At 44.5% G+C, this 15,317-nt stretch overlaps 1 protein-coding gene across 1 annotated transcript in view; it reads right to left on the bottom strand.

Moving 5' to 3' along the window:
* The window catches only part of ZFHX3 (zinc finger homeobox 3), a 233,352-nt gene that overhangs the window by 38,978 nt on the left and 179,057 nt on the right, over positions 1–15,317 (bottom strand). Inside the window, 1 exon segment of the mRNA XM_030581651.1 lies at positions 14,400–14,507. Coding sequence (XP_030437511.1) covers positions 14,400–14,507 — 108 coding nt within the window.

Below are 15,317 nucleotides of genomic sequence, written 5' to 3'. Positions count from 1 at the left end.
CTTCTGTGCTTAGAATCTACTGGGGTCTCTTCTCTGAGAAACATGCAGAACTTATCTGTGTAACTTCTGGTGAGTGTTATTGTGAGTTTTGTATGAAAGTCAAACACTGCACAGTGACAAGGGAAAATAGAAATGCTGTCGCACAGTAAGTGATTCCAGCCATTACTGAGAATGTGCCACAGTCACTTTTCCAAGGTAAAGAATTCAAATGCTTTACGGTTTTGTACACAAAGAACTAAGGACCTACTTAATTTTGTCAAAAAGAAACCCCAATCTCTCTCAAACCTTATGGCTAACGTGTGGGAAAAACAATCTTTGGAAATTTCCAACAATATGATCTCCTCTTCCACAGGAATAAGATTTGGTGTAATCCACGGCAGACTAGAGCAATTAACTCAGGAAATCCTGGGTTCTTGTATTTTGGCAATGCTGCTGATTCACACATCTTGGGAAGTCACCTGCATTTTCAGAGGTGGTCTTTAATTTTGGGAGCCCAGCTTCAGACAACAGAGGCTTGTTTTCACAGGTGATGAGTGCTGGCCGTTCTCTGATGTCAGCTAGCACTGTGGATGCTTGGCGGCTCTGAATATCAGACCGTGGGTGTTTGAAGCACCCTAAATTAATGCACCCTGGGCTGTTATGGCAGTTCTGCAACACCTGCAGCTACTAAGCTGCCTAACAAGCGTAGCCAGCTTCTGGAGCCATAGGCCTGTCTCTACGCCAGCCCTTGGTGAATAGGGGGATCCTCTGGTGACACAGGAGCTGCCCCCATTAACCTTCCTGCTATTGCTGGGTGCATGGCCAGGTGTGGCTGGGGCATCCCTGGGTTTTGGTGACCTGTGTCTTCCATAATGGCTCCCTGGAGCCACAGGCAGTCAGCAGAAGATATAGCAACATTTCAGACCACTAACTTCAGCTGAGGAACCATCCCGGCAAAAGATAGTTTAAATTCAGTTTGCTTCCTTCCCCTGATCTGGCTCGCCAGCCTTAACCTCTCTAGCATGGATACTTGTTTACTCCATAGGAGGGATGTGAAGATGAACTGGCTGTTTTCAGTGTTGTCAAAATGTATGCCACAAGAGACATGCTAAGGAGTATTTTTAAAGATAAAATTCCCATTTGGGCTATCAACACTGAGACCAAGTTACTACAAATTGGCACCCACCCAAACCTACGGTATGTCAGATCTAAGTACACGAATGATCTTAGGATTAGAACTAGTCATGGGACAGTGTCACAGAGCAGGGAGTTAAAAACTCCTTTACATTCTGGAGAAAGGGAGCATGCAAACCGCATTACTCTTGAGCACACCCAATGATTAACTGTAAAGCTTCAAAACAGACTTAGAAAAGAATGTGTATCAATTACCACATCACACACAGCAAAGAATCCTGTGGCACCTTATAGACTAACAGACGTTTTGGAGCATGAGCTTTCGTGGGTGAATGTTGCATCTGAAGAAGTGGGTATTCACCCACGAAAGCTCATGCTCCAAAACGTCCGTTAGTCTATAAGGTGCCACAGGATTCTTTGCTGTTTTTACAGATCCAGACTAACACGGCTACCCCTCTGATACTTCACATCACACACAGTCTGTCTGACCTACTCATCTGTTATAGAGTAGACTAGGATAAATGTCCCGAAAAAAAGAAGTGTTGAAAACCTTGTATTTCACTTTCCTCCAAATCACTGCTCATCCAACACACATACCCCCGTGCCACAATTAGGGGCCAAGGAGAGATCCTGCTCGCAGATCAGGGCTCCGCTCAAGAAAACAAATGAAAATGTGATAAAATGTCCTGAGCAGGAGGTAATGTGTGCATGGATTTGCTCATCTCAAGGTTTAAAGAACTAAAGAGGTTAGAAGAATATACCTTTCCACAGACAGAGAAGACATATATCTCACACCCATACCTGAAAGCAGTATGGCTGCAAGGCATTCTACCCTCCTGAAGCATTTCTGAGAGGCCACTTCTTCAGTGCTTATGCCAGACAACACCTGCTTTGCAGCATGGGGGGGATTCCCTCTCTCTATTTTAAAGGGGGGGATGCTACCCATAAGTGACACTCATCCTTTTCTTTGCTAAACCCAGAGGTTAACACAGCGAGGGACCCAAAGAGCTGACTATGCTTGAGCCTTGTGGAAAGGCCAAAGGCAGCCGCCACCCCCCACCTTTCAACTATCAGACTCTCTTAGCTAAAGTACCACTGACAGCCCCTTCATCTAAACTTCCATCTCCCGACCCAGCAACATAATGGAGGAGCCAATTAAATGATTATTAATTCATGCTGCTTTCCGTAAGCCAGAGGTTCTCATCTCCCTGCATTCCGTAAACCAGCTTGCCACCTGCCCCACAAATTTATAGCAGGGTTTTTGCTACCTTGATTATGAAAATACTCTTCATACCAGCTCAGCAGCCAGTCTTGGCTACACTTTCAGCCCCACTAGAACGCTATTTTCGCTGCCTGATAGAAACTACAATTACCCAGTGGGGTTGCTGATTCCCACAGGCCTTTCTCCACAGTGACAGGTTCTTCAGACCTTTTCCTCAAATTTTTCCTGGAACAACCATATGGGACCCTACATACTGAAATTTTGTACCAAACTCTAACCCCCGAGTTAAATCTGGCTGCCTCTTGTAGAGGATTTTGTAGCGAGAGCTCCACATGGCCGTTTTACTCATTCAGTAGAAAGGTATCCCTGGAGTCCCTGTTGGTTCTGTCTGGAGAGCCCGTGCTTGGAGAAGTGACAGGATTCTGTCATCCCTTTTCATTCCCCTATGTCAGAAGGCCTTCACCCTCCTATCTTTATCAGAGTGGATGAGTGGTGAGGCAGCATTCTTACACTGGGGAGTGTTCTTCACTGGAGCACACAGAGGGCTTGTCTACATCAGAAAGTTGCAGCGCTGGTGAGGGAGTTACAGCGCTGCAACTTAGGAGGTGTACACATCTGCAGGGCACCACCAGCGCTGCAAATCCCTGTTTGCAGCGCTGGCCGTACTCCCGTTTTGTCTCGGGTGTAGAGGATCCAGCGCTGGTGATCCAGCGCTGGTAATCAAGTATAGACACTTACCAGCGCTTTTCTTGACCTCCGTGGAATAAGCAGGTATCCCAGCATACCTGAGGAAGCCTCTGGTAATCAAGCTGGTCTCCTTCCCCGGCTTGCTCTCGCGTTCCCCGAACCCCGAGCAAGCAGGTCTCCTTCCCTGAGGTTTGCTGGGTGGTTCCGGGAACGCGAGAGCAAACCGCGGCGAAGCTGGTCTCCTTTCCCGGTTTGCTCTCTCGTTCCCCGAACCCCCGAGCAAGCAGGTCTCCTTCCCTGCGGTTTGCAGGGTGGTTCGGGGAACGCGAGAGCAAACTGCGGCGAAGCTGGTCTCCTTTCCCGGTTTGCTCTCTCGTTCCCCGAACCCCCGAGCAAGCAGGTCTCCTTCCCTGCGGTTTGCAGCGTGGTTCGGGGAACGCGAGAGCAAACCGCGGCGAAGCTGGTCTCCTTTCCCGGTTTGCTCTCTCGTTCCCCGAACCCCCGAGCAAGCAGGTCTCCTTCCCTGCAGTTTGCAGGGTGGTTCGGGGAACGCGAGAGCAAACCGCGGCGAAGCTGGTCTCCTTTCCCGGTTTGCTCTCTCGTTCCCCGAACCCCCGAGCAAGCAGGTCTCCTTCCCTGCGGTTTGCAGGGTGGTTCGGGGAACGCGAGAGCAAACCTCAGCGAAGCTGGTCTCCTTTCCCGGTTTGCTCTCGCGTTCCCCGAACCCCCCTTGAAGCCGCCCAACAGCGCTGCAGTGTGGCCACATCTAACACCACTTGCAGCGCTGGTTGCTGTAAGTGTGGCCACTCTGCAGCGCTGGCCCTATACAGCTGTACTAATACAGCTGTAACAACCAGCGCTGCAAAATTTTAGATGTAGACATGGCCAGAGAAACAGCTTTGGAATCCTGCATACTTTGGTATCAAGTTTCAGGCAGATCTCTCTATCATACATTTGTTATTCCAGCAGGAACATACCAGTTATATTAATATAATAGGAATAAATACAAGTCAATAATTCCATTGAGGGATTCTAGTGACATAATAAACCATGAGACTAGAGCTTAAGCCTCACTGAAATGGAATTTCCTTGTCTAATATTGCTGCACTACTGCATGTTCGTTCCTTTTTGTGTTAATAACGTATGGTTAGAATGTTTCTTTCTGAAACGCTGTCTGTTTACATTCCCTATTCCCCAAAGGTCCCATTCATCCTAATGGGACATTGTAGCCATACTAATAGGACTGAGTATCGCCTGTTGCTCTACTGGATTTTTTCAAACCCACATTTGATGAATAATAGGATCATACAGTAGATAGAATTAAATACATAGAGATATTTGCAAGTGCACTTTCGCACACAGACCTTTGTCTATCTTTTAAAAGTGTGACCCTGAAAAGGGTCAAAGGGATTTATTTTTCTAGCTTTGAGTTATACGTTTCATTCTGCAGTGAGTCTGAATAGCTGAACTGTTATTAAATATTTACCTTACCGCAGCACCCAGAAGCCCCAAACAGGATAAGGGCCTGTTCTCCTACACAAACACACACACAGATGTGGTCCCTACACCAATGAGCTTACAATATAAAACGACAAGCAAGACACAAATGGTAGGAGACAAGAAGACAATTATATATACATTTTGTAGTGACATCAATAATTTCTATCATCTTTCCCCAGCTCCCCTTCAGACCAGCCGTTAAGGGTTGGCTGATTTCCTGTGGGCTTCGCAACAGGAAAAGCCCTGCAGACTATGCTCTACGAAGGAGACACAGTAGGGAGGAATATGTGATGAGCAGACAGGTGAGTGGTCAAAGCAGCTGTAGCTGGCAGACCAGACTGGGACAGGATGCAATGTCACAAGAGACCAGAGCAGAGAAATAGCACTAGCAGAGTTATGAAGGGTCTTGATGGTCAAGATAAGAAGCTTGAAATTGATACAGGGGGATCCAGCAGAAGGATTCAGCTACAGGAGTTACATGGTCAGAGCAATGGGCCAGGACAACAACATGAAGTTAACAAGAAGTTTAAGTTGGTGCAGCAGGGTGGCTTGCCTCTTTAAGGGCTAGAGGCCAGGGCTCAGCCACACCTGTTTACTGTGGAGAGTTAGAAGGGCTCTTGCAGAGAGTACCCTGAGATCGGCAGAGTGGCCCCCGCCAGGAAGGCTTGGGAGTGGCCTGCTAAAGCAGGGAAGCCCCTGAGATACCCTGAGTGTAGGGCCTGAAGAAAGTCACTGACCCGAAAGCCAGCTCTGAGAAGGAAAGCTGGGGACTCCTCCCACAAGAGGAGAGAAAGACTGAACTGGGAGTGTGGCCTAAAGGGCCAACGTGTGTCAGGACTAAATAAACTGGACCTCAGAAGAAGAGCGTTCGATTACCTTTGGACTGTGCTGTGGAGTAAGTCCAATATTTTCTAATCTGGGCAGTACTGTCCCATATCTTTAGAGCATATTATTACTGGGATGTACATGAAATCATCACGTCATTGTTTTGCAATGCACAAGTCATGCATACGGGGACAACCCCTAATGTTGTACCTTTTCTTCCTAGCATAATCTTTAGTATTAAAGACCATGGGCACTGCTGGGGGACAATCTTGGTTGCTTTTTTTGGGAGAGGTTTACCAAATGAGTGGTTGAAAGGACTGCAGCATTTGGATTTAAATAGTTTGCTGATACTGAGTCTCATCGTATCTTAGTTGAAAAATGAATTAAAATGGCTTAGGTACAAAAACTCATCAAGTGTCCAATGAGGAATACAGGATCTTTTTTGGGTTCTGTTATTTCTAGTCTGGATGAGGCAGCAAAAGCATGGCTATGCAGCACATCACAGAACTGGCAAGAGCTGTAAATAGCAGCGAGGACATAAAATGAATAGAAAAAGACCTGTAGGGGTTAGAGACATGGACAGAACAGCCACGAGAGTCTATTTTTTAAACTGCTGCTAATGCATCTAGGAGGAAATAATCGAACAATGAGACTGAGTACGAAAAAGAATTAGGAGTGTCGAAGACTAGGTCACACCAGCATTATAGCTGTTCCCCTGCTGAGGGATCCAGTTATAATAAAGATGTCCTGTAAAACAGATAAAACACAGTTTAATCTTGCAATGTAGACAAGCTTTAACTGTTTTAATCACATTCTCATTGTGTACTATAGCCCTGCAACATAGGTGAGTTTTAGCCAAACTACAAGACTAATCTGTGTTTAAAGGACATTGAGCGGGGGACTTCTGTGTTCTACCTGGGTCTGCTATCACGGTAGCAAGTGCAGAATAGGACTTTGGGGTTACAATGGATGGCAAAGTAGATAGGTGTTTACAATGTAATACGACACCAGAAGGCCATGGCATTGTGGGCTGCATGCAGAAATGCTCCTCTCTACAGAGCCCTCTTGTGATGGCACTGGGAATGCTACAGTCTCTTCTGAGTACTAGATTGGCTGAAAGATACTGATAAACTGAGGAAGTTCAGAGAAGAGCAACAAAGCTGTGCAGGGGGCTGGAGGGGCTGACTGGAGGGAAAGACTAGCAATGCTAAATCCATGGGGCTTGACTAACGGACTCCACAGGAAATGGGAGAAAGCATCTGTCTCCAAGGAGAAGGAGGGTTCTACACAGCGCGGGAGAGAGGAGTTACTCAGGCTGGGACAGGAGGTGTAACAAGATGGAATGGGAAGAGCAAATTCATGCAAAGACCTCCCTGGCACTGAGCCGTCCCAGGCTGAGAGTCTCCCAAGGGGAGGCGGAAGGAGTCTCAGCGCAAGGGACACTGCAAAGTAGGGCAGACAAAGCACTAGACAACGCCGCCCTGTAGCAACAACTGAGCCCAGTACTGGGGCCCTAATGCTCCTCCCCATCTCTGCCTTCTATGACTGTAAGATTCAGCAACAAGACCTTCCAGAGCATTGTCCTGGGCCAGAGAACAGTGTCCCCAGCAGCACGTGGACCATATTTCCTTTATACGAATAATAGACAGGCAAGTACAGTCAGACCTTGGAGATAGCGTCCTAGCTTAGAGATGAGCCATCAACGCTTTGCCAGCAAAGCCTCCGGGGGAGTTTTTGCAAGACACCAAGACACATGCATAGGCTCAAAACTCGCATGGGCTTTCAATGGGAGTTGGGTGCCTCAGTGCCCTCTTGTGCCTTGGAAGTCTGCTCCTGGTCTCTTGAGACTGAAGAGCAATTACGCTGAGCTGCACGATCCCCCTATTTGTCCATCCTTCAGTTCGAAAGAAGCAGGGATCCAGAACTGCTCTAAGTATGTCCTCCTGCCTTTGCCTCTCCTTTCCTCTTCCCACCTGATTTCTCCCCTTCCTTTACTCTCATATCACCCAATATCCCAGACAGTAAGTGCCCACCAAATCTACAGATATTAAAAAAAGGCATGGGGGAGGGGTGGTAATAGATTTCTGCCAGGATGTGCGTGACATGTTTTTTTCAATTTCAGTAATTAGAAAGGCAGTGGACCTGTAGGAATTATTCATAAACTGCAGGAGCTGTGCAGTATACGTTTATGTTAAACATGTCAAATCCAATTGAAATCATGCCTGCCAGCCCCATACTCCATAAACACACTTTTCTGCAACAATTTCCCAGCTCTCAGCAGCCCATTAATACCTCCTTTAATAGCAATTACCACAGATTCAAATAAGGGATGCTCCATTGCACTAACTGCTCAGGGTTAGGTGAGCATCATGAATTAAAAAAAAAATAAAATTTTTTTTTTCAAAGCCCTTCAGGCTAGTCCTCCAGAAATATTTCATTTCAATCTATATTTAAGTAGTGATTTAAAAAACCAAAAAAACACTGATGTACTGAAGTCCATACAACTGATAACATTAATGAAGTCTTTCATATAGCAGGGTCACTTGAGGTTGAGATGTTCTCTGACACTTTATCAACATTATATATTTCATGTTTAAAAATAATAAAACAAAATTCTTTAAATCCTGAATTGGTTTCCCTGGATATGACTCAGGACTCTCAGTGGAAACCAATGTGTCAGATATTAAACATTTACATCTAGGATTCATTCATATTTTCATGATTTGAAAATATGGTCAGGCAACAATTGCGGTTTTTTGCTTGTTTGTGATGAATCTGAAGTTAATCATGAAAACATGGATTTATTCTTTGCTCAGAGGCTGAGATTTGAGAATTGTCATTCTTCTTTGGCACTAAAATTGGAAGAGCTCGAACATAAAGACAGATAGGTAGGAAGGACCTTCAGGACCACTCATGCTGCATCTCTTGAAATGCACAAGCTATTTAATCCTACTACTGTAATGAAAATGAAAAGCAAACAAGCCCAATCCAGGAACAGGAAACATTAGCAATGTGCTTCTAAACCAATAAATAATTGATTTAAAAAAAGCACAAACATTCTGAACTCCTGTGAAAAGCTAGTGACTGTTCAGAGCCATTGGCCATGCTCTGGGGTCTGCCATGCATACAAAGCATTTGGACTAGTGAGTGTAAAAAATGAGAGAGCTATTTTGTGCAACATAATGAAAACCCATTTGTAATTTCATTGTGGCCCATTTTATGATTTTGCTTTTTGCCAAACCTTCTAGAAATGGCTGGATTAACATCAAAATATGCAAAAATTCTAAATTTTGATTTGAAAACTGATCATTATGCACAAAAGATGCTGATATTTTGGGGGGTGCGGGGGAGAATGTTACTTCAACACAGGACATTTTTATTCAAGAATAATCTGTTCTATTTACGAATTTAAAAAAAAAAATTAAACAGACTTGATTTGAAACTGGAAAATTTTTATAAATTTGCAATGAAATAGGGAAACCTAAAGGGCTGAGTCTTTTCCTTTTCATCGCAAATATCTTTCAAAGGTTTCATTCTGGCACATCATGCTGAGTGGTTGAAGAAGGCCAACTGCAGTGTTGACTGACCACTGACATTTTTCATTCTGCTCCAGCAATAAAGCTAATAATGGTTATAAGTTACAGAGCAGCTGTTCACCAGAGGATCTCACAGTGCTTTACTAAGGTGGGTAATTATTCATTCTAGAGGTGGGAAACTGAGGCACAGAATGGTTAAGTAAATTCTGAAGGGTCACATAATGAGTCAGTGGAGGTTCTATTCTCTCCCTCCGCCTCTAAAGCTCTTTCTACTCCCTCCTTTCTCAATCACCATGGCTAACACCACCATACTCTCTGTCATTCAGGCCTGAAACTTAGGCATCATCTCCTCTAAGTCTTCACATTTAGGCTGTATCTAAATCTTGCCAATTCTAAGATACCACCCCTTCCTATCTATTCATAGAGCTACAAAATTTCATCCTAGCTGTCATTATCTCATCTCGATGCAACATCCTTCTCTCTGGCCTTGAGAATGCAGTCTTGCTCTGCTCATAACCAGAACACAGCTACGAAGGTCATTTTCCTAGCCCACTACTTTGACCATGTCATTCCTCTATTTGCATCCCTCCACTTGCTCCCTCTTCCCTATAGCATCAAACATTAGCTACTTATTTTCAGTTTCATGGCCCTTCATTACCTAAACCCTACCCAACATATCATCTCTCACTCGTTATTAAAAGGTGGACACCTGCCTTGGATCAGATCATGATGTCAGCCTGCCTTGTCCACTTGTTAAATTTTTAAACATGCACCTTCACTCTTTTGCTGCCCTTCATGCTTAGAAGAAGTTCCTTTTAAACATCTGGGAAGCAATGTCCTTATCTTTCAGATCCCTCCTCTAAACAATATTGTCTCAGCAAAAGGAATGAGATGTGCTTGTGGCACCTCAGAGACTAACAAATGTATTTGGGCATAAGCTTTCGTGAGCTAAAACCCACTTCATCAGATGCATGCAGTGGAAAATAAAATAGGAGGATATATATACACAGAGAACATGAAAAAATGGGTGTTGCCATTGCAACTATAATGAGAGTAATCAATTAAGGTGGACTATTATCAGCAGCAGGAAAAAAAAACTTTTGTAGTGATAAACAGGATGGCCCATTTCAAACAGTTGACAAAAAGATGTGAGTAACAGAAAGGGAAAAAATTAGCATGGGGAAACAGTTTTTACTTTGTGTAATGACCCATCCACTCCCAGTCTTTATTCAAACCTAATTTAATGGTGTCCAGTTTGTAAATTAATTCCAGCTCTGCAGTTTCTCACTAGCAACCACACACCACACAACAAAAACACTAACCCAGGAACCTATCCCTGCAACAAAGCCTGTTGCCAACTCTGTCCACATATCTATTCAAGGGACACCATCATAGGACCTAATCACATCAGCCACGCCATCCGGGGCTCGTTCACCTGCACATCTACCAATGTGATATATGCCATCATGTGCCAGCAATGCCCCCCGCCATGTACATTGGCCAAACCAGACAGTGTCTATGCAAAAGAATACATGGACACAAATCAGACATCAAGAATTATAACATTTAAAAACCAGTCAGAGAACACTTCAACCTCCCTACAGACCTAAAAGTTGCAATTCTCCAACAAAAAACCCTTCAAAAAACATACTCCATTGAGAAACTGCAGAGCTGGAATTAATTTGCAAACTGGACACCATTAAATTAGGTTTGAACAAAGACTGGGAGTGGATGGGTCATTACACAAAGTAAAAACTATTTCCCCATGCTAATTTTCCCCTACTGTTACTCACACCTTTTTGTCAACTGTTTGAAATGGGCCATCCTGTTTATCACTACAAACGTTTTTTTTTCCCTCCTGCTGATAATAGTCCACCTTAATTGATTACTCATTATAGCTGGTATGGCAACACCCATTTTTTCATGTTCTCTGTGTATATATATCCTCCTATTTTATTTTCCACTGCATGCATCTGATGAAGTGGGCTTTAGCTCACGAAAGCTTATGCCCAAATACATTTGTTAGTCTCTAAGGTGCCACAAGGACTCCTTGTTGTTTTTGCTGGTACAGACTAACACAGCTACCACTCGGATTATTGTCTCATTGTTTCCTTGTAATCCCCCATCCATCTGTTGTCTCCTGTCTTATACTTAGACTGTAAGATCATTGGAGCAGGGACTGTGTTTGTACAGTGGCTAGCTCAGTGGGTGCTGTGCATAACTACAGCTCTTAGGTGCTACCGTAATGCAAATAAACAAACATCATCAGGAACAGAAGCAGAGTCCCTTGACTTTCAGTCAAAAGCCCTGTTCACTGGCTCACGTGAATGCTTGAACCTGCATTTCCCCCTTGCCCTGATCTTTCATTATCTTCAAGGGGATTCTGGAAGCAGAATGGACTCAACTGTAAGATTACAATTGCTCTGTATACCTACAAAGACAAGGTGGGCGACGCAATATCTGTTACTGGACCTGCTTCTGTTGGTGAGAGGAACAAGCTTTCGAGCCACACAGAGCTCACTCACCTTGTCCCGCTAATATCCGGGACAACATGGCTACAATCACACTGCTATGCTGCTCCAGTAAGAAAAGGTTTCGATGTTTCTCTGGTTTGAAATAATGTGGGGTATTTTTATTATATGACAGAAATTAGGGCCCCAGTTCAACAAGGCACTTAAGCACGTGCTTAAATCCCACTAAACTCAGTGTCCCTGACCTTGCTACAGACTCTGGCCAGGGCAAGTCCAGTGCATCATTGGCTTCCTGGGGCTCTGTGGAAGCACAGGGACCTGCCTATGTGGAGCCAGTGAGGCCTAACACCCAACAGTTTATTTCCCTTTAGATAATTTTTACACTAAGCAAAGCTTAGAGGTGCTATAAATTGGTTTGAGTATTTCTTGTTTACATGGCACTTACATAAAGGTGGGCTAGGAATTTCACAGGAAAATGATAATACAAGGAGCTTGCCTGAAAAGATTTTGTGGGTGAAAAAAAAAAAAAAAAGGTTTTACAAAACTAAGAACTTATGTGAAAAAATTAAAATATATCACTGAAAACAATCTGAAAATTTAAAAACCTTCTCCTGCAGTGCTACGAATACCAGCATGCCAGCACTGTGAGATAATTTGGAATACATTAACATTTACAAATAGTTCAAATAATCCTTTCAATGTGTTTCCCTTGCATTTGTTGACACTGAACTTCATTCATCTTCAATCTTGCTGCCCATTCACCCCGGTTGATGATGATTAATTATTTGTATTGTGGTCGTGTTTGGGGGCTCCAACCAGTGGACAGGGTCCCATTGTACTACTCTTTGTACAAATACTTAGCAAAAGGATGGTCCCTGCTCCAGCGATCTTACGGTTTAAGTAGGTCCCGTCTGAAGTTCCTCACAGTCTTCTCTAGCTTACCTAACTTTCTGCCATCAGCACACTTGCCACCTGACCTTTGGCCCCATTTTCCTGTTATCAGTAAATCAGACAACACTGTCTTATTATGGAACTTGGGATCACTTCACTGTTAACCTTTTGCCATGGTGAAAGCTAAATGTTTATTTCTTTTTTGTTGTATCTTAGTCAGTTTCTAATCCATGCCAGACTTTTACCACTCTCCCTGGAGATATGCAGCCTCGTGGGAGGAGCTTTGGAAAAGGACTGTCGTCAGTGGGTCTCCTTCAGGCACCATTTTGTTCAAGCTGAGGGAGACGAAGGAGGAGGACTGCGTAGAACGGATTCACAAACATTTCTGCATGCTCATTGAGGCTTGTCTAGACTTGGAAAATGAGTCGTAACGTGTTAAAACAAAACCTATTTTCCCAGTCTTGACGTGCCCTTTGAAAGTGAAAGAATCAAAAAACTCTTCCTGGAGGTGAAAGCAGGGATCATAATGCCCAACCCCGGTAAGACTGCATGCACTGCAGAGACCTGTGGCCTTCAGCTGTGGTTGACTGAGAAGCAGCTGTAAACAGGATGGGAACTATACTGGAGAGGGCAGCCTGTGGAAGAGCTGTGCGCTCTCCCCCTCTCTCTGTGCTGGCCACGAAAGACAGAGTCAATGGGGCCAAACATCTGTCTAGCTACCTTGTGGAAGGGGAACATTTTAGATTGGCAGCATAAACAACCCTAAGGGGAAATTGCTGGGTTCCTCTCTCTTTGCCAGGACAGAGTGCCAGAACTCCTCAGACTTGGATGCTGGGAAATCAGAATCCCTCTTAATTCCCCTACCTGCAAGTAACCAGAACTGGTCAGCACAACCATGCTGCCAAGGGGAACTGCTACCTGCCTGTGACTCTATTCCTGGGAGTGAAAGTGACCCTCAAACTGCTTATTTCTCCATTTCTAATGAGCAGGGATTTTCCAAAGAGAGAGATTTTTCACTTCTCACAAGTAAAAACATAGTGTATTTTCAATCGTGTTGTCAAAATTTTGTACAACTCTAGCAAAAAGTAAAAAAAGCAGTAAGTCTAGATAATACCTTGTCCTGCCATGAGTGCCGGGGACTGGACTAGATGACCTCTTGAAGTCCCTTCCAGTCCTATGATTCTGTGATTCTATGAAATAGCCTGATGGCAGGCTCTTCGGGGCAGGGGGAGTCTCACTGTTATGTTTGCACAGTGCACATCCACAACACAGCTGCAGCTGGTCCGAGTCAGCTGACGGGCTCACAGGCTCAGGCTGTGGGGCTATAGAACTGCAGTGTAGATGTTGGGCTTAGGCTGCAGCCCAAGCTCTGGGAGCCCATGAGGGGGGAGAAGCTCAGAGCCTGGACTCCAGCCTGAGCCTGAACATCTGGACTACAATTTTATAGCCCCACAGCCTGAGCCTTGTGAGCCTGTCAGCTGACTTGGGCCAGCCAAGGGTCTTTTACTGCAGTGTAGACATGCCCAGGTGACACTGCAATACAAATAGGAAATGGTGAGAAAACCAACTAACCTTCTGTCAGTCTCACTAACAAAGTGTTAGCAACAGGAGAGCTGTGAGCATGACTCTTCATGCCGTGTTGATGGTGTCACCTGAATAGACTTTTAAAGCAAAGCAACAGTTTGCTTTGCCTGTAAGTTTCTGCTGCCCACCATCGTGTCTTTCCTGCTAATTTGCAGAATGACCACACAACTCAGGACTTGCCATTTTCGTGACCTCCTTTCCCATCATGCCATGTCTCTAGAAAATACTTTGTGATAGGGACTCTCTCATAGCTGTTTGTAAAGCCCAGCACACTTTTGGGCACTGAATTAGTAACTTCAGGCAGGAGGAGGAGGAGGCTGGAGGGGGACACATTTTCAGTAAAAACATGAACTAACAAGCAAGTTGAATAGATGGAAGTTGAAATATCTGTTTGAAAATTTTATGGAGTTTGTAAGTTCCTCTTCAAATAAAATCAAATGGAAGAAATATGAAGGCCCAGATTTACAGAGCTGAACAAGGCATCAGCTGAAGTGCCTTACAAGCCACTCCGACCATCTATCCATCCTCAAGGCTAGCTGGACTTGGGGTAGAAATGGAAGCAAAACCCACCTGTCCATTTGTTCTGGTCCTTGTCACCGCCACTCTCTTGCTCTTTAGTAGGCTCTTCTGGATCAGCAGGTGTCTCATTCAGCCCTTCCACATCTTCAACCACCTCTTCTAAAATGTAAGAAGTAAAGGGGGGAAAAATAAAAGCAGAAGTAGAGAAAGGAGTGAGTCTCTCACTCAAAGAGCTCAGCAGCAGCTAATTTTGTGGTGTCTGTATAGAACCCAGCTTCCAGTGGTTCCGATTCCCTCTCCCAGGACTACTTTGTGATAGGAACTGCCCAAAGGACCTGGCTAAACTGACAGATGATGGGTTGAGTTCCTTCACATTCATGAACTAGGATTGCTTGGTTATTTTCTATGATGTCTGAGGGTCCTCAGAACCTACAGTGCTAGTAGTTTCTTGCACGGTCAGTTCAAGCTACTCTGCTGAGGACCAATCTCAGATAGATTTCCACCTACCCACATTTCAGACTGCAAGCATTGAACTGTTTGGGACATTTCAAGAAACAAACACCCTCAGTCTCAAGGCTGGATGTAATTTCAATAGAGCTCAAACAAAGACCAGTGAAATTCTAGAAACAGGAAAAGGAGTGCTGTTCTCACTGCTTCACTTTCAGGGATGTCCTGTTCTCCTTAACTGGGAAGATTCTTTGTTTGGCTGACAGGAATGTGCACCTACGACACACCTGGCAGAATTTACTTTGAAGTTTTAACATTTCCAGTCCTGGATGTGGCTGGAACTTTTCTGCCAACAACCTGACCTTTGTATATCCCACAAGATCCCATAAAGTGGGAGTTACTCACATTTAGCCAATATTAATCACCACAGAGAAAAACATATAAGGACTATTACCAGGAACAGTCACTTCTCTAGACAACAGGCTGCAGCACTTCACATGGTGAAAAGAAACATGCTGCCTG

The sequence above is a fragment of the Gopherus evgoodei genome, chromosome 12 (assembly GCF_007399415.2).
Source record: "Gopherus evgoodei ecotype Sinaloan lineage chromosome 12, rGopEvg1_v1.p, whole genome shotgun sequence".
Taxonomy (NCBI): domain Eukaryota; kingdom Metazoa; phylum Chordata; order Testudines; family Testudinidae; genus Gopherus; species Gopherus evgoodei.
This window is presented reverse-complemented; position numbering and strand designations above follow the sequence as displayed.